General features: G+C 37.5%; 1 protein-coding gene across 2 annotated transcripts in view; it reads left to right on the top strand.

Moving 5' to 3' along the window:
• Positions 1-21918, top strand: part of ccdc88c (coiled-coil domain containing 88C) — a 57562-nt gene that overhangs the window by 32944 nt on the left and 2700 nt on the right. The window contains exons 16-29 of one of the 2 annotated variants that reach the window (XM_079853426.1): positions 1042-1169; positions 3125-3266; positions 3402-3587; positions 3672-3833; positions 5169-5446; positions 8215-8358; positions 8670-8856; positions 9033-9178; positions 9343-9432; positions 9567-9853; positions 13787-13993; positions 16206-16280; positions 16384-16452; positions 19613-19860. In XM_079853426.1, coding sequence (XP_079709552.1) covers positions 1042-1169; positions 3125-3266; positions 3402-3587; positions 3672-3833; positions 5169-5446; positions 8215-8358; positions 8670-8856; positions 9033-9178; positions 9343-9432; positions 9567-9853; positions 13787-13993; positions 16206-16280; positions 16384-16452; positions 19613-19860 — 2349 coding nt within the window. Of the gene's footprint in view, positions 1-1041; positions 1170-3124; positions 3267-3401; positions 3588-3671; positions 3834-5168; positions 5447-8214; positions 8359-8669; positions 8857-9032; positions 9179-9342; positions 9433-9566; positions 9854-11148; positions 11454-13786; positions 13994-16205; positions 16281-16383; positions 16453-19612; positions 19861-21918 lie in introns of those variants that run through there. The other variant, XM_079853427.1, reaches the window with a different exon arrangement.

The following is a 21918-nucleotide window of genomic DNA, read 5'->3' on the forward strand; positions in this document are numbered from 1 at the left end:
AATAGTCGATCTCCGAATGCAACGTAACAGGGTGGAGAGTAAAGATGGAAAGCTCCTAAAGCTTAGTTCCATATAAATTCACGAATAGTTTGTTTTGTCATTAGTGAAAATCAATATTGACCTTGTATTTGAAAAAGTATGCTCATGTAAGAAGCAATACTAAAATTCAGAGTCAGTTCATTCGCATTCGGAGATCGACTATTTTTGACTGTCAAAATGCCGGCGGACACAGCTACAGTGAGTTGTTCAAAATCTTTCTTTTAAGTAAACTCTGTGTACACAAACAATGTTCTCAATGCTCAAGTTCATGTGTAGAGCCCCTGGTGATACTTCAAGCAAAGTTTCATGTTGTGTCGAGCCGCCTTAGTGTTTTAAAAATAGCGATTTTTGATGCTATTATAGAAGTGCCCCAAGCACTCCCATTCAAAAGGCAATTTGACCGAAAACGAAAAATACGGTCAAACTTAAAAGTGGCGTTTCCATTCTAATTATGTTTTTAAACTAAAGTTCGCCTCGGGTAGATTAACAAAAAGACCCTAGGTTGCATTTTGGCGAGAGTTACCCTTGAATGTGAGCTTGAGGTCAATTTTGAGAAAGGCACATTATTAATTGCAAGAGATCAAATAAGATGTGTATGTCCAGACATAAGCAACCTATCTGCATGGGTTGCTTTGGTAAAGACATAGGCATACATAAGTATGTTACGAGGCTTTCAAATCAGATGCAGGAAAAATGGAGGTGCATCATCTCTAGATAAAGTACCCTGTCATGTCGCGATGCAGAACAGAGACTTGTATATTGTGATGCTCCGTGCTGTAGCCACAGCCGAAATTTTTGGACATACTGTTTGAATACCGTATGAGTGCTTCCTGCATTTCCATCACTGGTTTTGGCCTTATCGTTGTGTATCGCATTAAGAGTGATGTAAAAGACAACTTTAAGAGACTTATTCACCTTGACACACAGTTATGAGGGTCTGCGCTGGTGCTCTGTATGATATCACTGGAGTTCAGTGCTGGCTTTGCATATTCTTTCGAGCAGGAGCTGGTGAATGAGAAGTTGAGAGTGCAGCAACAGTGTAATGAACTGGAGAAGCTGAGTCACGAGCTGGAGAAGATCGGCTTGAATCGTGAGAGACTCTTACAGGAAGAACACAGCTGTGAAGACAAGTGAGTAATAAGAAAACGATCAGTCATATCGTTTCTCGGGTTTAGAGTTTATTGGTAGTTTGTAATTACAAGGTGTTGCAAGATGCTTTAAAGTGTCTTGTTTGTTTTATGTGGACGCTGCCCTCTGAAAGGTGTAGCAGGTGAGGTGCTGCTAAAGTTGTAGACTTCCAATGCGACATGCTTGTTTTTCTCTCTTGTACATACCATCACCACTTGTCTCGACTCTGTCTTTCTTTCCTCTCACTGCCTGTGTTGAGGTTAAAGTGTTATAAGTAATGTGCCCTACACATTTAGATTATTTTTTGCTAGTAACACATTCATTTTTTAATTAACACCGTTCAAAAAATAATGCAAAATAAACTAACTATGCTACTTGCATGCTACATGCTACTAAATTACTTTATTTTTAAAAGTAGTGTTTCCCAACACTGTTAATTGCCTTAAATATAATCTGAGTCAAAGTGCATGCTAACTTTACTGTCTTTACTAGAGTGTGTGTGGTTCAGTGACCTGTTATAAGTTCTTTACATGGTTGTTGTCTGCAGGAGCTTTGCTGTGTAGTGGTGTGTTTATAATTGTTTCTTTCATATTGAAGCCCCAGTATGAAGACATTACAGAACTGACTCTTGGTATATACTCCAGTTTGATTAGTTTGCACTGGAATGTTCCCTGTAGAGGGATCAGTAGTGAAGGATTCTACTTTCTCTAGAAGGAAATAGACTCATTCTTTCTCTCTCTCTAACCTTTAACCCCATTATTACGGTGAGTGTGACATCTGACATGTATTTGTAAGTTAGATCAAAAGAAATGAACGTGGCTGAATGGAAACTGCAACATTTCTCACCAGCTAATAGTGTCATAAAACGCTAGTTGTCACTAATCGCTTCGTGTTTGAAGAAATTTACTACTAACAGTCACATTCCACTGTGCTTCGTAATCCCTCCAAGGTGTGTGTGTGTGTGGGCGCGCGCGCGTGTGTGTAAGTGTGTGTGTGTGTGGACCTACTTACTACCATATATTTGGGACATATTTGTACCCAGAAGTGAGCTAAACCCGACTTCCAAAACCTCCTTCTGGGAACGTCCTCATTTGTAAAAATGGCTTAAAAATAAATGCAGGTTAGTTTTTTTGTTTTGTTATTTTATTTTAAATGCTGAAAGTGTTTTGGTAGGGTTAGGGTGTGGGCTAGAATTAGGTTATAGTATTTATAACTGGCTGCTAATAAAAACTATAGAAGTCTATGCAGTGTCCCCATTTAGATAGCTAAGTAAACGTGTGTGTGTGTGTGCACGCGTTATATTATAAATGGTATAAAAAAGTCTCTTTAGCGATGGCAGTTTTGTTGTTAACTAAAACTGTTCAAATAGTTTTTAATTGAAGTAAAGCTAAAATATAAATACTAGCAGAAAAGCTTAAAATTAGAAAACTTAAATGAAAATTAGAAATGTTCTAATGTTGACTTGGCAACTAACTGAAATAGTACTAAAATTACTAAAACAAAAACTGAAATAATATATTAAAAAAACATGGAACTCTAAACATGAAACTTTTATTATTTAAATACTATTAAGTATATAAATAATACTAAAATGACAGTGAACTATGGACACGTTCAGCCCTGTGGATTTTAGCCATTAAGCTTTTTAATACTCACTAGTTAAACTGCACTTTGTTTATTTCAAACAAATGTCATTTTAACCTCATCTCATTCTGAAATGACTTTCTATTTTTTTTAATTACCAAATAAATCTAGTTTGTGTTTCCTAAATAAACACAATTAAATATTTTTGCTCAAAATATTTTTCGTATCTTGACAAGAGAATCTATTTATTGCTAAGGCTGTTGTAATGACTTGCTGTCAGAGATCTAAGCTTTTCTATTTGACTGGTCAGATTCTGATGCTCACACAGATTTAACATTCTAATATACCAACATTCCATTTTTTCATTCTTCAGTAAGTATAAGATCCTGGAGACAAAGATTGAGTCGGCACTGAAGAAAACTCTAGAACTGAGAGAAGACAAGATCCAGACACTGGAGTCTCGCCTGGAGGAGAGCAGAAGCTTAAACCAGCAACTTCGCACCGAACTCACCACTGTATGTTCAGGCCTTCTCAAACTACAAATATATACAATTCAAAACAAAGAAAGTTGGGAAAATGGTGAAAGGAAGTCTCTGATATGTTGCATCTTATATCAGGCCTGATTTTCTGTTCTGTTCTCTTCTTTCCAGGTGAAAAAGAACCTGGAGGCCCTCAAGCAAAGGCAAGAGGAAGAAGCGGCTCACTCTGATATCTCCCAGCAGGCTTTGGGGCAGGCTAGATCTGTCCCAGATAAAGAGAAGTGGGAGACTGAGCAGAGGGAGGCCACAGCTGAACTTCTCAAGCTGAAAGACAGACTAATCGATGTTGAGAAGAATGTAAGATGACGTATTTATATCAGCCCAGCTGTACTTATACAGAATCGCCTTCAGTGTTGTAACATGCTTTTGTGAACTCCCCAGAATGCTGCCCTGCAGACAGAGAAACATCTTCTGAAGGACCAGCTGAAGCAGTTAGATTCCCAGAATGCACAGCTCAACGCACAAACACTAGCTCTGCAGAAACAGGCAACGTCTTTACAAGAGCACAACACCTCTCTTCATAAAGAAACTGCCAAACTGCAGGTACATTTTATTTCTGAAACATTAATCATTACTGTCAGGCTTCTGTTCTTATGTTTTAATGCAGTAGGCCTTAATTGTGTTCACTACTGAACTGAACATTATATTTTAATAATTTTTTTTTTTACATTTTCACATTTATTTTCTTTTAAGGCTGTTAATAAAGAAAGATCATGATTAATCTCATGATTTCTAAATGAAACGATAACCATGTCAAATTTTGTAATGTTACTTTTCTCACTTTCTTTTGTCTCCATTTAATTTTTTTGCCGAACCCCCTAGCTCCCCCTTGCAGCCCCCAGGTTGAAAACTCCTGGAAATAATTTTTGACATCTATTTATTTGCTTACACCATTAAAATAAACCATCCACTTGTTCTTGACGTTCCATCCACTTTATCCTTCTGAAAACTCTACAGAAATGAGTACACATGAGTTGTTATACAGGACGCATCAAAGTGAACTTTCCTTTACGTTTCCATGCACTCTTCTATTTGTCCTCTTGTCGTGTGAAGTGCAACAGACACTGAACGCGCCTCTGTATACTGTATCCAGTGTAGACAGCGGCAGTGATTATAATGGGTTTTATTTGCTTTTAACGCGACACTCGCATCCAGTGTAGGCAAATGTCAGCCGTTAAGCGACTGAACGCGAGTGATGCAATGATGTATAACTATTCGTCGATGTCTTACTCTGGAGGCAGGCATATGCAAAAGTATTTGCCCGTCTGACGTCACAGATCCCACAATATCCAAATAAATAGTTTTTGGATCTTGATTAAATAAATGCTTTCGTTATTACGAGGAGGACGTTTTAAGATATGAAACTTGCAGGATGTTTTAATGGTACAAAGACCTCTTATATGTCAAAAGACCAAGGCAAATTTGATTTCTCATGTCATGACCCCTTTAAGAATCTTGAGTGTACAGCTAATCAGTACTTCCTTTTTGATCTCCAAAAGTATCTGCCATTTTCAGGCACATAAAAATGGTTGACATTGCCAGTGCTTACTAGGTCCAGCAAATACCGTAAGAAAGAACAGGTGGTGATGATGCCGCCTTCTGTTTTTTGGTTATGTAAGGGTCATTAGTGACATGAGAAAGCAATTTTGTGACCAAAGAGATGGCAGGTGTGATACAACAGACTGTAGGATTGACATTTCCAGCATGAGAACAGAATGTTCACCTGTTCCTCTCTGACCCATACAGCAAGAAAGGCAGTTGCTTTGTTCAGCCAAGAATAAAATCTGTCTGTCTGTCTGTCTGTTTGCTTAAAATATACAAAATAGAATCCTTAGATGTCCAATTTTCACGGTTGTTTATTTCCCTTCTCGTGTTCAGGTGGAAAATTCGACCCTAAGCTCCCAGAGCTCCTCTCTCATGGCTCAATATGGAGCTTTACAGGCCCAGCTACAAACTCTGGAGTCGGAGGTTGAGTCTCTTCAGAAGCAGCGCGAGGAGGTGTGTGCAGCCCGCGACCGAGTCACGCAGGACCACGAGCGCCTGCTCAGCGTACACGACAGGCAGGCGACCGAGTACGAGCAGTTTATCGCCCAACACGCAGCGCTGAAAGGCAGCCTGAGAGCTCTGGAGCAAGAACATCGCACGCTGGAGAGCAAGTCAGTACCTTTCCAACTCAGTCAGTCCTTCAGAAATGCATTCATCTACCATCCAGCTCTACATCAAACATGATGGCATTAGGTTTATATGCGAAATGGGAAACTAGCATAGTTGGTGTGATATTCTGTATACCACCTAATATTTTTTAGAAGAATTGTCATGATCAATTGGAATTGCAAAAATAATTAATAATAATGAACAAATACTTCACATTTAGCTTAATTTTCTGCAGCAGGTTTAAGAACACAGTTGATTAGGTTTAAGCAGGTTTAAGAACACCTTTGAGTTATTGACCCTTTCCATAGGTGGCAGCTTATGCATCTTTCTGTCTGCCTGAGGAGGCTGTGTAACAATAGAGTAATGAGCTGCGTCTGGTCTGAGTGGAGACGCCACAATGACCCCATACCATTAGGACTGCTGACAGAGACGTTGAGAGATGGAGGGCCCTTAAAGGGACAGTCCACCCAAAAAAAATCTAAATTCTGTCATTATGTACTCACTCTCATGTCGTTCCAAAACTGCAACTCTTTCTTCTGCGGAACATAAAAGTTTTAAAGAAACTAATAATATAATGTATAATACATAATATTTTGAAGAATGTCGGTAACCAAATGGTTTCGGCTCCCATAGACATTTCATTGTACGGACAACAATTACAATGGAAATCAATGGGAACTGAAACTGTTTGGTTACCAACATTCTTTAAAATATCTTGTTTTATGTTCCGCAGAAGAAAGTCACTTACACATGTTTCGTACGACATGAGGGCAAGTAAATGATGACAGAATTTTCATTTGTCGATGGACTGTCCCTTTAATAGTAAGGAACAGTCAGGGTTTAGTGATTGTAAAAATAACCTTTTTTTCCCCAATTATACGTAAATGTGTTCGATAACAATTGTAGGTTTTAAGGCCTGACTTGTCCTGCAGTAGTCTATGGTGTTACTATTGAAACAGCCCCAATGGGAATCTGAATTGTTTTTTTAGAGGTCGGTCACAGTGGAAAATGTCCCTTATTTTTATACGCACACATTAGACATTAATTAGCACAAACACAACCTGCTCTAATACACACTAATCCACTCGCGTCACACTCATTTTTCCATGGTGCAATGTGGAAAGTTGTTTCTTTTGTTAGAGACAGGAAAAACATGGTTCTGTTTGCCTGTAGTTTTGTAGTCTCCCCTTGTCTCTTTTATCGCGCTGTCTCATGAATAATGCAGTAGTGTGTCTCTGGGGGGCTCAGCTGAGGGGTTCACCAGATGGCTGTCAGGGGCCCAATCAGCTGTAATGTCCACCGGCCTTAGCGTCCATGTCCAACATGCCACCTGTCACACACTCACACACACACTCAATCTCCTAATTACTATTATTTATTTAAACTAGCATCATCAGTTTAGAACAGTACTGGGTTTTTTGAGGACTGTTGGCATATGAAGCTGGTTCCCAAGATTCAGTGATTAGGAAAGTTACTTTTTAAAGTAATTAATTACAATATTCAGTTACTCCCTAAAAACTGATTGAAAACTAAAAGGAAATGCAAATTCAAACCTGGACAGTAGAGGACGCTGCTCAAACAAACCCTGCAGAGGAATAGGACGCATGAGAAGAAAGTTCAACACTTACTTTAGCAATAAATAAAATAAAATAAAATAAATAAAACCCAAATGTTTATCTAAAGTCATTTTTGCTTATTAGTATGGTTGAATTGGATCATCAAAGGTCAGCAGCGAAGACTGCTTAATAAAGTGAGTTTAAATACATACAGTATATTTGTGTAATTTAACATTTAATTATTGCATTTCAATAAAAGAGTTTGCATTTCACAGTATTTCGAGGAATACTGAATCTGTTTTTGCGCAAGTGAGATGAGTAAATGAACGCTCACATTTAGTCTAGAACTACAATAATCATCATGTTCACACAGCGCACACAATGCCTCTGCACTTAATCCTGATTTCTCAACATGGGAACTGAGGTGGAAGTCAATACAATACTTGTTATTTATATGAAAAAGTAACAAATATTTTGATGTAATTTTAAAGTAAGTAAAAAGTATTACTTTACTAGTTACCTGAACAAGGTAATCTGTTTACGTAACTTGCGTTACTTGTAATGCGTTACCCTCAACACTGGCAAGCGTTATTTTTGTCAGCTGAACCCCCGTGACTTTAATTATTGCAGGATTTTAAGCCATTCTAAACTTTCAATAAATAATGTAACATCTTATTAAAAGTTCAGCAAAGTATAGTAATAATAATAATTGTTGTTGTTGTAGTAATAATAATAATAATAATAATAAAAATAAATGTATGTCTTCTTGAGTGTGCACAGTTAAAAGAAATGTTTTTTTATCAAAGTGTTGGGTTTTATGTGGACATGCATTAAAAAATCATATTTGATTTTCTTATTTTTAATTTATTTAAAATTAAAGGTTATGTCTAAGTGTTAAAAGGATTAACAATCAGACATGTTTTTAGTCCACTGGAATTGATTTAGAAAGACATTTCTTTGTTTTGTAGGCTAAATGAATGCTATAAAGGAACACAACACTACAAACACATTAAAAAGACTGTACTGTTGGACAAACTTATTTTTATTGACATCAAATAATAAATATAGCATCTCCCTTAACTAAGACCCATGGGGAAAACCTGTTCTACATTAGTGTTAATCAGAATCTACTTCCTTATACTCCAGAATCCTATGACTTGAATGTGTATTAGAGAAATGGTTTAAATCACTGTTTGTATGTTTGTGTTGAACAGGTATATGGTTCTCCTAAAGCAGAAGGACGCTATGGAGGCGTTGGAAGCGTCACAACACAGGGACAGAGAGAGTCTGGGAGAAGAGATTCACAAGAACACTCTTATCCTGGGGGAGAACCGCAGTTTAAGGGAAGAAGTAGACAGGTTAGAGAGACTTTTTAACAACAAAATGCACTCAGTAGGAAGCTTTCAGTTAAAAACATACAACAGGCTGAGTTAATTCATTGTAAATATTTACTGCCCTCTGCTGGCTGGAATAGACTTCAGTAATTCAGCAGTAGTAACAACAACTTGAATGTATGCATGCACAATATCCCAGCAACCTTTATTATTTATTATTAATATATATTATAATGTGTATAAAATATAATATTTTAAAATGCATTATAATATATAAAATATTATAAAAAGCATATTAAATAATACCATCTAAGCCTCTGTTTATGTCCCTGCAGAATGTCACAGAATCACACACAGCTGAGGCAGGAGTATGACAGCCTGCAACTGCAGACCAAAGAACTAAAGACTTCTCTGAATGAGTCTCAGCTGGAACTGAACCGCTGGCAGGCACGTTATGACCAACTGAAGGAACAGCATCAGGGCCTGGACATCTCAATGACCAAACTGGACAACCATTGTGAGGTTAGCATTTGAGATCTTACAGGATGAAAGAACTGAAGCGTCTTTACGTGCAGCTTCTGCAGAGAGCCCAAGACTGTACTGTACCATCACAAGCCGGGCCAGATATTGATTCCAAGGCTTGAAATTGATTACTTTTAGCTTCCAGCGCTAATGTATCTTTCTTTCTCTTAATTTAGCTGCTAACCCGTTTGAAGGGAAACCTGGAGGAGGAAAACCATCATCTTCTCAGTCAGATCCAGATGCTTAGCCAACAAAACCAGACCCTACTGGAGAGAACCATGGAGAGCAAAGAACTTTACCATGAAGAACAGAAGCAATACATGTGAGCAGTATGCCATATATCATCTTTTGTGGGAATCTAATGTTGCTATTCCTGTGACTTCAAACAAATATATTTATTATTTGGCAATGTGAAACATTGATTTTAGTCAAGAAACCTATATGGTTTAATGCCATTTTCTTAATAGTCATGGTTTCCTCTTGCAGTGATAAGCTGAATTCGTTACGACGACAGAAGGAGAAATTGGAGGAGAAGATCATGGACCAGTATAAGTTCTATGACCCGACTCCTAAAAAGTGAGTCCAACTGATTAAGACTGAATACTTTACTCTTAGGGCAATTTATCAAGTTCATTTATATCAAGGTCTTTATACTATGAACCTTAAATACAAGCGCTTTTTTTTCTTTTTTTTTTTTCTTCATAACACAGGAGCCGTCACTGGGCTGGAGCCAAAGCAATAGCAAAATTCATGAAACCTAAGAAAGAAAGTTCACGAGAACGGGCTGACGGTCCACGTGAGAGGATCCGAAGCGTTCCAGACATCCCTCTTCCGGAGATCCCCACATGCATAGACTGTCCTGAGAGCATGCCACCCCTTCCCCCTCCACCACTGCCCCCCAGACAGTCACGTCTCAGTCTGGACTCCATGAACGGTCACTCCTTAGAGGAGAATCATGTACAGTCTCCCACCCTCTCACCTGCCCTTAATGGCCGAGGTGAGTTCTGCTGTCACAGAGCTGAACTAAGCTCCACACGTCAACTCATACAATGGTTTGGATCAATATATAAATCAGAGTTTGATTCTTCTACTTTTCCCGCTATTATTTAAAGGTACAGTGCACCCAAAAATGAAAATTCTGTCATCATTTACTAGCCCTCATTTTGTTCCAAACCTATTTGACTTTCCTCTGTGGAACACAAGAGATGGTATATTGAGAGATGTCCATACAATGGAAGACAGTGGTAACCAAAACATGCTGTTTGGTACCAACATTCTTTAAAATATCTTCTTTTATGTTCCACAGAAGAAAGAAAATCAAACCGTTTTGCAAGACAATACATAAGCAATTATTTTAGTGCTGGGCAACAATTAATCGCGATTAATCGCATCCAAAATAAAAGTTTGTGTTTACATACTATATCTGTGTGTACTGTGTATAATTATTCTGTATATAAATATACAAACATGCATGTATATATATAAATACATATTTATATTTATATATAAAATATTTATATTTATGTATAATATATATTGTGTGTGTATGTGTATGTATGTATGTATGTATGTGTGTACACACACACACATATATTATGTAAACACAAACCTTTATTTTGGATGCGATTAATCGTTGCCCAGCACAATTTTTTTTACTTGGACTTAAATTATTCAAAATAAGTGGCAGCATCAATGGTGAAAGTGATTTACAAATTAGAAAATTGCTTCCATATTAATCATAAAATAATAACACTAGAGTCTATATGAATCATACTCCTGATGCTCCTTTTCAAGCGATTTGGGGGTCTTGATGCCCATACGAGTTCAGAAAACTAAACTAAACATACTCAGGTCTGCACTAAAAGCTCAAATTGATACAAAAAAAAAGTTGGGACACTTTCATTCAAACACATTTTAGTTGCAGTAAACTAGCATATAGTGTGCTATCTGTGTTTTCCACTAGGGGGCGCCATGCGACTTTTTTTCTGGGTTATTGGTATTATACAACCTCTTTTTCTTCTTGACGTGCACTCAATGAACTAATCTTGATGTAAATTTCCAATTTCAGTCTATCATTTCTCAGCTTTCCAAGTAATAATACTTTCCCAAGTTTCATGCTATATTATTGCATGGCCAAAATAATCTTCAAAGGACACCTCGGGGCTTCATTCTTCATGAATCATAGATGTAGCTATTTTTCAATCTCTGAATCATCATTTCTTCTCTTCCACTGACCCCTCTCTCTCTCCCTGTCTATGTATCTGTCTGTACATTAACCCTCACACACTCCAGCCCCTCCAGCAGCGAAGCATTTCCGCTTTCTCAGGAGCAAGAGCCAGGAGAAAATGCGCGTTCCAGGGACGCCGCCATCTCGACGATCCATTACCAGACGCCTACGCTTCTGGTCCTCATCTGATAACATCATCCCCTGCCCCCCCTGCGAGCCTTTTTCGCATATCGGCCATTTCTAACTCTTCATGCTTTCCATCATCATCAGTCACCATCATTACTCTTTCCATCTACCATTATTCACAATTTTTTCTTTTCTTTTTAAAAAAAAGCATCAAGCTACACTTATTAGGCACTAAAACCAGCCAATGCACACTACGAGCTAAACTCTAAATAAATAAGTTTTAAATAAGAACAAGAACATTTTTATAAATAAGAATAAATAAGAACATTTTTAAATGTTCCTATCACCATCACAAGCTCACAGTACTCAATCAAGACGATGAAACACACATGAATACGCACAACACACACCTCAACCGCACCTCATTTTAATGCTCTGGGGGGCTCTGGGACCGGGCTGCGGGACTCTGAATGCCACCCTGCAGTAAGTAATGTGAATTAAATGGAGCGAAATGCAGCCTGCTTTGCGCTTGCCGTGAGAGATGTGTGTTTGATATTGCTAGCACTGAATAATGCGGGTTAGGTGACCACAGTTGCAAATCAATAGTAATCAAATTAAGTGCATGCATACAGAGAGAGGTTGAAAGGTAGACGGAGGCAACAACCACATCAGATACTCCTAGCTGAAAGGAGGATTTATGCTGTGTGCTTTGATGTGTGTTGCTTAAGTTTTGCTCAAGAATGGCCTGCAATATTTAGATTATATCTAGCAACCAGTGTCCAAGTTTGTCACCTTTTTTTTTTCTTTTTTGCATCTTCCTTTGTACGTCCACTGTAGGTCATGTACATGTGCATGCGACTGTCCCATTTATGTGTGGAGGGTTCACATGCAAATCAGATAGACCTGATGTATTGATTTTTACATTAGCCTTTTCAGTGCACATCACTTATAAAAGCCATTCTTGGGGTTGGGGATGTGTCGGTATGTCCCATAACCACCATTCTTAGGACAGCAAGAGGTATCTTAATTGTACAACAGCTTCAGTAAGAATAAAATAATTAGATTTACATGTTGCATGGTTTGTATTAAGCAAATAAGAAAGTCTGAAGGCAGTTTGATTAGACGTGTGACAATGTGCATCATACAACAGGAAAGACTAAACTCAAACAACATCCTGTGATAGGTTTGAGGTGTAAAACGGATGCTTTCTGTGTCCGCTTCTGTGCTTATTTTGTGTCTATCTTTGAATCCATCATTATATGTTGTGAAAAACAAACCAAGAAATTATGTAGATTTACATAGTCTTGCAACATGCACTCAGACACATTGATCCATGGTGCTCATGGTCTGGCTTGCGACATTTCTGATCTCATTCTAGTCATCGCAATAAAGGACAAAAAATGATGTAGAAAATATTCACAGCCGTAGTTATCAGTTGGCACATGCACTCTTACACTGAGCCATGCCGCTCATACACACAATGCACGTTTGAATCTGGCTTGCAATATTTCAAATCTCATTTTTGACATTAAAAGTGGTAAAAAAGGCTGTATCTAGAATTACTTGGGTCTGTAGCTTAGTGCTTAGCACATGCACTTTGACACAATTGAGCCATGGTGTTCATATAGACAATGCATGTTTGAGTCTAGCTTGCAACATTTCCCATCTCATTTATGTCATTTAAAGTAAAAAAAAACATTATGCAGAATGACCTAGAACTTTTAAATTATCGCTTAGCACATGCACTCTGAAAAATACAGCCATGGTGCTCATACAGATAATGCATGTTTGAGTCTTGCTTGCAACATTTCCTCTTTGCATTTGTCATTTAAAGCCATTAAAAGTCAATATGTAGAACTTCTGTTATAATGTTCTAGGCAGTAATGAAACTAATTTCTCCTCGTTTTAAAAACCATGTAAGGGATCATTTGCAGAATGGCTCTAATATAATCTCATGGAGCACCAGAGTTTTCCAGCTGGTGTTTTAGTTTGGACACAGCAGTGAAGCTTAAAGGAATTTTGGGTTAAATACAAATCCCAAACAAATCTATCCACAGCATCTGTGGCAACAGTGGCATGCTGTCAATTTATCAAAAAAAAAAAAAGATTTTGACTTGTTCGTCAATATGTAAAAGCAAACAAAAATGATGTTTACAGTAATCCACTTAGCTTGGAAGTCTGTGGGTCAAGACATTGCACCAGAATGCAAGTTTAAATGTGCACTTCTGGCTGTACTGTGTAGTCACAAGACTTACCAAGATATAGTAGATTCTTTCAACTATTACATGATCATGTAAAGCCAATAAGTCCAGTAACTTTTGGAGTCTTTCACAGATGCTACTGATAGAGAGCTTAACTTGTTTTGAACCCAGAACATTCCTTTAAAAAACACTCAAGCAGAACTTTCCATACACTTTAAATAAGGTTAGAGTTTTACTAACACGTGCTTGTGCTTTTGCCCCCGACACCTCCTACACAGCTTCCTGCAGCGTCACTGGAGCCCAGCATCAGCGCTTGCACTGCACATGCTCTGGATACGTCACAGATACTGACCTTTTCTCTTCATTTCTTTTGAAGTGTTGAACGACAGTGGTGGGTCCAGAGGCAGAGAGGGCTATCACTCAGTAGGGGGCAGTATTGAGGGCATGAACGGGTACGAGGAACTGGTCCGATGGAGGGGCAGGGAGCCAGGAGCCACCTGTTCAACTCCACTGAGCCGCAACTCCCACAATGCACCAGGCTTCACGTCCTCTTCTAGCTTGCGGCCGGGACGCAGGCCAAAGGGTAACCCTAATTTATGCCGATTAGTACATATGTCAGTGGCCTTGAGCATCAAATGACAGACCATGTTCATTCTGTCATGTTTGGTATAATTTACTCATTCTTAGAGACTGATTGATTGGTTTGTATTGTATTTATATTATAGCAGAATTTTGGGCGCTTTTAGATTTCACTATTAAAGGAATATTTTGGGTTAAACACAGAGGGGAAAAATCAATTAAAGATTAATATTCTGTCATTATTTACTTATGTCATTTCAAATCTACATGACTTTCTTTCTGTTTTTGCCTATACGATGAATGTTAATGAATTCCACAACAATATTTGACTCCAAATATAATTTGAGTAATTACTTTAATTGTATGGTCAAAAACACAGAGACATTTTTCTAAATATCTTTTATGTTCAGCAAAGTAAATAAAGTCATACAGGTCTGGAATGATGTGAGGGAGAATAAACAATGTCAGGATTTTCATTTTTGGGTGAACGGTTCCTTTAAGCTCTCAGTATCTGTTGTTTGTAATATGAAAATAGTCTTATTTCAAAAGGATGATTTAGAAAATATACACTACATTTACAATACAATTCAATTACTCTAATACATTTAAGGAAATATATACAGTACATGCAGTTATGTTCAAAAGCTTAGGGCTGTTAATGTTTTTGAAAGTTTCTTATGCTCACTAAGGCTGATTTATTCAATCAAAAATACAGTACATTTGTGAAATATTATTACAATTTAAAAGAACTGTTTTCTAATTTAATATATTTTAAAATGTAATTTATTCCTATGATATTAAAGCTGAATTTTCAGCATCATTACTCCAGTCTTCAGTGTCACGTGATCCTTCAGAAACATTATAATATGCTGATCTGATGATCAAGAAACGTTTCTTAATCTGTTTGCAATCACGTCATTCTCTATATGTGTCAGCTGATTGGTTCCTGCTGTATCAGTAGCCAATGAGCTCACTGCTCAACTTTCAAATACTTGGTCAGCATTTGCTGTAGCAGTTGCGGCGCACTTTCAGAAACCCTCCACCTTCCCCAGCTCCACCTGTGTAGATCTGCTACGGGTAATTCATGTTCACTATATTGTACAGCAGCAGCATGTCGTGTATGTATTGGCTGTAGCATGTCCCGTACTTGCTCTGCAGCAGCGTAGCAGATCTATTCCCCCAAGACCAAATATATCAACATTGTCATATCCATTACCATGCCAACCACTCAGAGAGTTGTCATGACAGAAATATCATACCTTTTGTAAGATTATTAATACGTTTACTGTCACTTTTGATCAATTTAAATCCTTTTCGAATAATACTATTAATTTCTTTAAAAAAAAAAAATCTTGAACAGTATACACCAAGAGTTTAAAAAGTGAAGCTTATTATTTTTGTTAAAGTACTTCCTCAGTAATTTTTTTCTTTTTCTTTAAGTCTACGGTAAATCATCCTTTTGAAATGAAACTACTTTTCTTGGTGGATGAATGTCTGCTTTAGTAATTGTTTGTATTACTTTAAACATGCTTCATTCATTTTTTAAATTTGAAGGATGAGTGGAAATAAGTTTCTGTGGTAACCAGTAGCACACCATGGATAGAGCTTAAAGTTGGCGTCACGCTACCTACATTTTTAAACTGATTTCCAGGCTAAATTACTGATGGGTGTTCACGGTTAATGGCCCTTACCTACTCTGTCAGCTTGTCAATTTTCTTCCCTATTTAAGTTCAGTTGTTGAAGTTTCCGTTAAGAGAGTTTGTTGTTTTTCATACCGCATTAGTTTATTTAGCCATTAGCTAGTTTACATTGTGTAATGTGCCACGATGTACACATGGGGGCTTCATCTTTAAACACTACTGACCCTCTCAGTGACTCTCACCTCCCAGCCAAAAAGCCTGAAGCTCATTTCATCAATTCACTGTCAGCATAATAGCGAAGCGTTCACTCTAAACCAATGTTTATTTTCAAGCGCTTGAAGCTTTCTCAGATATCCACTGCACTGCGTAAACAAGCAGTCATGTTCATACAAACGCACACAGGAAGACTGCAGTAGCCGGAAGCCTATCATGTCCAATAATGACACTGTTCTTAGAAGAGTATCTTTAAAAGCGGAACTACATTGTGCGGGAAGAAATTCTGTATTAAAAAAATGTATGCTACATTTATTGATATTTTCACTGCCACATTGTTGGGCTACACTCTCTTACTTTTAGGGTTGGTCTCAGAGGAAGACTTGCGCCATCATTCCCCAGATGCTGGCTTTGGCAGTGGTGTCCATGGAAACATAGGTACGAGAATTAATCAATACATGTTGCCTTTTACAGCCTGTTTACTTCCTGCGCTTATTCAGTATGTGATGTGTGCCCCCCCCCCCCCCCCCCCCCCCCACAGGCCACCGGCCCAGTTCTGCCGAATTCAGCCGCAACACATCCAGCAGCAATTCCCCCATCAGTTCCAAAGGTGTGTGTGTGTGTGTGTGTGCCGTCTGTTACATATGCATGCACAGTCATTTCATTAGCTGCTATGGGAAATGCCACCCCCACACACACTCAATTTCAAGAACTATTGAGACCGTAATTGTTTCTCAGGTTGAAACAAAGAACATTAGCATGGCTCCCAGACATTATTAATTTGCAGAGGCAGCTCTGTTGTCAAGAAAGCATTATTTAATTATAAATAAACAATTCAATTATTTAAGTTAATCAAATGTTTATTTCATTGAGTATTAATTAAATGTATTATTTTTTATAATACTTATTTTTATATTGGTGTATTATACACTAGCGTTCAAAAGTTTGGGGTCAGTAAGATTTTTTTAAAGAAATGAATACTTTTATTCAGGTAGGATGCTAAAAAATATTTATTTTTCAAATAAATGCTGTTTTTAGCTTACTATTTATCAACAAATCCTGAAAAAAACACTATTTCCACAAGAATATTAAGTAGCACAGCTGTTTTCAACATTAATAATTGTTTAATAATAAACATTGTTTCTTGAGCATCAAATCAGCAAATTAGAATGATTTCTGAAGGGTCATGTGACACTAAAGACTGGAGTAATGATGCTGAAAATACATGTAACCCTGGTTAAATAAAGGAAATCAAGTTTAACTTATTCACAATTTATTAACATCTAATTTCCCTAATAAAGGTTGAAAAGTGATGTGTAAAAGCGATTTAAGTAAAACAGTTGAAGTTTTAAGTTATTATTAGTTGATTTGTGATTGACCAATGAGAGCGCTCCATCATCACGCGCTGTGTGTGTGTGTCTGTGGACGCGCCTGCGTAATGAAGAGAGGGAGAGCTGAGCATAGAGGAGAGAAGACTGTATGGAGAAGCTGAGTGAATGTTGTTGAGTCACATTTTACTCTGGGGTTATAGTGAATCGCGTGGGTATTCCTCGTTCACCGACGCCATTGCTGGCCATGCATGCCTGTGAGACCCGCCTGGGTGAAAGCAAAAGACGATTAATATAGAGTTCACAGGTGCCATTATTGGTCACATGCGCCTGTGTGAGAAAGACAAATAGGATTGTTCTAGAGGCCAGGGTTTTTTTTCTCTTTCTCTTTTCTTCTTCTTTGTATTTCTATTTTTTCCTTGGTTCTACGGATTGTGTTCTGTGATATCCTGTGAAATTTCACATTTGATGGCGAGCCACCAGAATCTGCTACAGAGAAAGGACAACAATTCATAAAGAAGAGGACAATATCCTTTCTTTCATTCTCCAGTCTTGCTTTAAGCAAGACAATTCCTATTAGTGACTATTAAGTTCCCTTTCGAGATTGACAAATACAGGGACTGATAGGAAACTGATCCATGCTTTGAAGAGCATTGAACACTCTTAATGGTGTGGTTACCCATAGCCAAAATGTGATTGATAATGAGGTCCTTGTTCAATTGATATTTGTGATATTTTGAGAGAAAAGTGTTTTAAAAAAACAAACAAATAAATAAATAAATAAATAAACCACTCCATTATTCATTATTTTTGTTTATTTTATTTTATTTCCTTTTGCCTTTGCAATTACCGGTCTGTGTATGTGTTCTTTAGACACCTGTTACATACAGCTTTGCCATCATAGGAATAAATTACATTTTAATATATATTAAATTAGAAAAACAGTTTTTTATCAAATAAATACAGTCCTGGTGAGCATAAGAGACTTCAAAAAACATCTTGTTTACCCTAAACTCCAGTGTGTATTTCAGATTAACCCATCACTAAATGGCACATTAAAACAGATTTAACAGTTTTGTCTATTTACATGTCAGTCAGCCTGTGTGTTTGTGACCAGAATAAGCTATGGACCAGTCATTTTGCCATTTAGTCAAATGTCCAGCTATTTGAGAGAACTATTATAATGATTTATTTACACAGTGTACGGTTGCTCTTTATTTTACAGTACGTGTACTTAGTGTACTTGCCTAAGAAAGTACTGGGTAATATTGAGGTAACTACATGGGTTAAGGTTGGGTTTTAAGGGTAGGGTCAGGGTTAGTACATTGTATTTTAATTACTATAATAAGTACATAGTATGCACATGGGGAACAGGACTTTAAAATAATGTGCTACCCAGTGTATTCATTTGGAGACTCGCAATCACTGTGGTGTGGCAAAGTAGTTTGTGGTGCTTGCTAAGAGAAGATAAAAATGATGATGTGCTTTTGATAATAAAGTATCTTGCATTTTTTTCCCATTATTGATGAGATAAGACTTCCTAATGATCAGCGCTAGCCTATTAGCGTCATCTGGGTTTTTTTTTTTTATGAACTCGAAAGTGAGTTGGTCAGGGAAGCTTTTCAATGTGTTTTAGTGCTTTTTTTGGTGATTTATTTCATTTGTGGTATTTGATAAAGCAAGCATCATTACCCTTGTGAAAAAGTACACTTTACCATACTTTTAAAAAGAGTACTTAATATGGAAATAATTTGCTTTAAGACAATATAGGTAATGTTTCCTGGCACTTAATTGCATGTTAATTGCAATTAAAAGAAAATGTATTTAAATTAATATTAAATGCAATAGCTTTTAAAGTACTTTTTGACCCAATTAATATTTGTGTAATTTCATAATTACTTCTTTTGTCTTTGGTTAAAATATACTGCAGAATGGACTGAATAGCATTTATGATTTAATAAAACACTTTGATGTTATTTATATTGAAAGTTTTATTTTCGTTTTCGTTTTATTTTCTAATAAGTAACTAGATGAGACAGTTTGAGGTGTGACATTTTGCTCTACAACGTAAACTTCACACACTCAAAGTATTGTCAAGTTATGTTTTCCAGAGATATGATTTGATATGATCATAAATTGAAAAACCCCATTATAAAAAAAAAAAATCTCAAAGAACCACTGGCGATTTAGTCTTCTGGGTTCTGACGTCATCCATGCATCACTCTACATCACCCTGATTTTTGTCTCCTGATTCAGATTGCGCAATAAAAAATCAGGGTGGTGCGTGTAAATGCTGAAACTATAATTATACTTACTGTGTGAATAGCGTTATTGACACACACACAGACCCACATTATAGCTACCTTTTAATGTGCACATTTTTACGACCTCTCACACTCTTAAATTGTACAGTTCATCTTTTAATTTCCTGTCTTTCTCCAGGTTCTCTGGACTGTCTTCAGGGTCGATCTGCCAGTCTGTCAAGCGATGATGTCGTTGGACTGGGTCATGAGGGTTCACGTCTCAGTCAGTTGTCTCTGATTCCCCGTAGCTCCACCCTTCCCTGTGATGCCACTCCTGCTTCACGCTCTTCCCAGCGGCCCACTTCTCGGCGCCCGTCCTCTCCTGGCAGCGAGATGGTTACCCTGGAGCAGTTCTTGCAGGAGAGCAATGCCCTGTCTCCACCCACTGTAAGTTGTTTTAACACTAATAACGTTTTAACACCTCTTAGTAGATTTATTTGTTTGGTGGTTTGACCTTTTAATCCAGGTATAAGATGATCATTTTGGGGAAATAATGACACATACATCAGAATAAATAGCAGTTGTTTGTAGGGGATTTTAAAATATGTGGTGAATATAGGCTACATCGTAGTGAAAGTTGTGGGTGTGAAAAGGGAAAGTTGTGGGTGTATATTTATGCAGTGAGAATGGCAAAAGGGATCTTTTTAAATGTAACTCATGGTACGTAGAGACATTTATGCTTCTAATTAAATTAAGCCTGATATTTGATCTGCACTATGGATTGTTGCTTGCTAATTGTGGATTAAGATAATGTATTTTAGGGCTGGGACGGTATGGATTTTTTCTTACCGCGGTTGAAAAGCAAGAAATTCCCGCGGTATTGCGGTAAACCGCTTTAAACCTCAACCCCCCTCCCCACCCTCCCCCAGTTTTTTTTTTTTTTTTTTTTTTGCGACGTTGCGGCTGGAACAACAAACAAAGTGTGTCAATGATAATCTCAGGTAGTGTTTATGTGCTTTATTTAATGTTAAAAGCATGCAATGTGACTTTGAATATTGTTTAGTGCTCCAGCTTTATAGCTGTAAAAGCAACAATGGATAATTCACCTCAGATCTTCAAATTAAACAGATGGAAACAAGACGTTCAAACTGTGAACATACAAGTGTAACTGTTTTAGTAACTCAGTAGCCTATGTATTTTTAATAATGTTTAAATGGTGTAATATTTGTGAATTTGATTATGTAGCCTACTACATTTTCTTGCAAGTGCCGTCAAGATTCCTCTCTGGTGCTGTGAGTGTGCACTTGCCGCGACTCCGCGAGGGTTGACAAATGCGGTCTTCATGTGAGAGAATTCTGTTAAATAAGCACGTGCAATTAAAAGCTGAGGTCCTGCTTTTACTTTTTTTATTTATTTACGGTGCGGCTTGGACGCGGCGTCCGTCGAAAATAGACTATAGGCGCCTATCTTTATTGAAGCGGCGCGGAGAGAGGCTTCTGAAACGCGCCGCGTCGTGGCTGTTGTAAACACAAGCATTGACTAGAGTGGGCGCGAGCAGCTCCGGTAGCCGTAACACGCCACAGAGTGTAAATAAGGGGTTAGTCAATAGCCTACGAATGGAATGTTATTATGTGTCATGAAACAACTTGCGAAAGGTCGGATTTGCTCCATCTTTTGATGATAAGTTTTGTTTAGAAAACCTTGAATCCATCCATGTAAGACACAATGTTATTAGACAAAATCCATGTCATTAGAATCAATGAATCCATGTCATTAGACACAACGTGAACACATGTGAAGGCCAGGCTTTTTTTTTTTTTTTTTTTTTTTTTTTTTTGCGCGGTGATGACGGTGACGAGCTCAGACCCGCGGTAGGCGTCACGTGACCGCGGTATTGCGGTAATGCGGTAACCGTCCCAGCCCTAATTTTGAGTGTTGTGTGAGATGTTTATAATAGAGATGTTGACCGTGATGGATCTTAACCATTTCAGCTAGTGGCCATAATATTCATATTTGATATACATATCTGTTATCATAAAGGAATATAATATGTTTTCTGCATGCACATTTTGAGAAATGCATGCAACAGGATTCCCATGGGTTAATTGTCATAAACAATTAAAATAATTTTAAAACCATGATTTCCAGTGATGGGGTCCCCCTCCCCCCCAAAAATTGTATTTCTTAGAGTCGTTGAATTTCATAATTTAGGATTCAACAGGGCTGCCAACTCTCACGCATTCAGCTTGACACTCAGTGTGTTCTCACACTCTCATGCCACAAGTCCATTTTCTCACACAGTGAAAAAAACGCGAAGAGGACAGACAATAAGCTGACGACAAGACAGCAGGTTACTTATGATATGGAACCAAGTCTCCAAGCTGAACATTGAAGTTGGCAGCCCTGTGATTAAGTGTTATTTATTTTTAACACCTTTTTATTGTTGTGCACACAATTATTGTTTTTGTCAAAAATCATGAGATTAATTAGTCATTTTATTAAATT

The sequence above is a fragment of the Squalius cephalus genome (genome assembly GCF_949319135.1).
Source record: "Squalius cephalus genome assembly, chromosome: 20".
Classification (NCBI taxonomy): Eukaryota; Metazoa; Chordata; class Actinopteri; order Cypriniformes; family Leuciscidae; genus Squalius; species Squalius cephalus.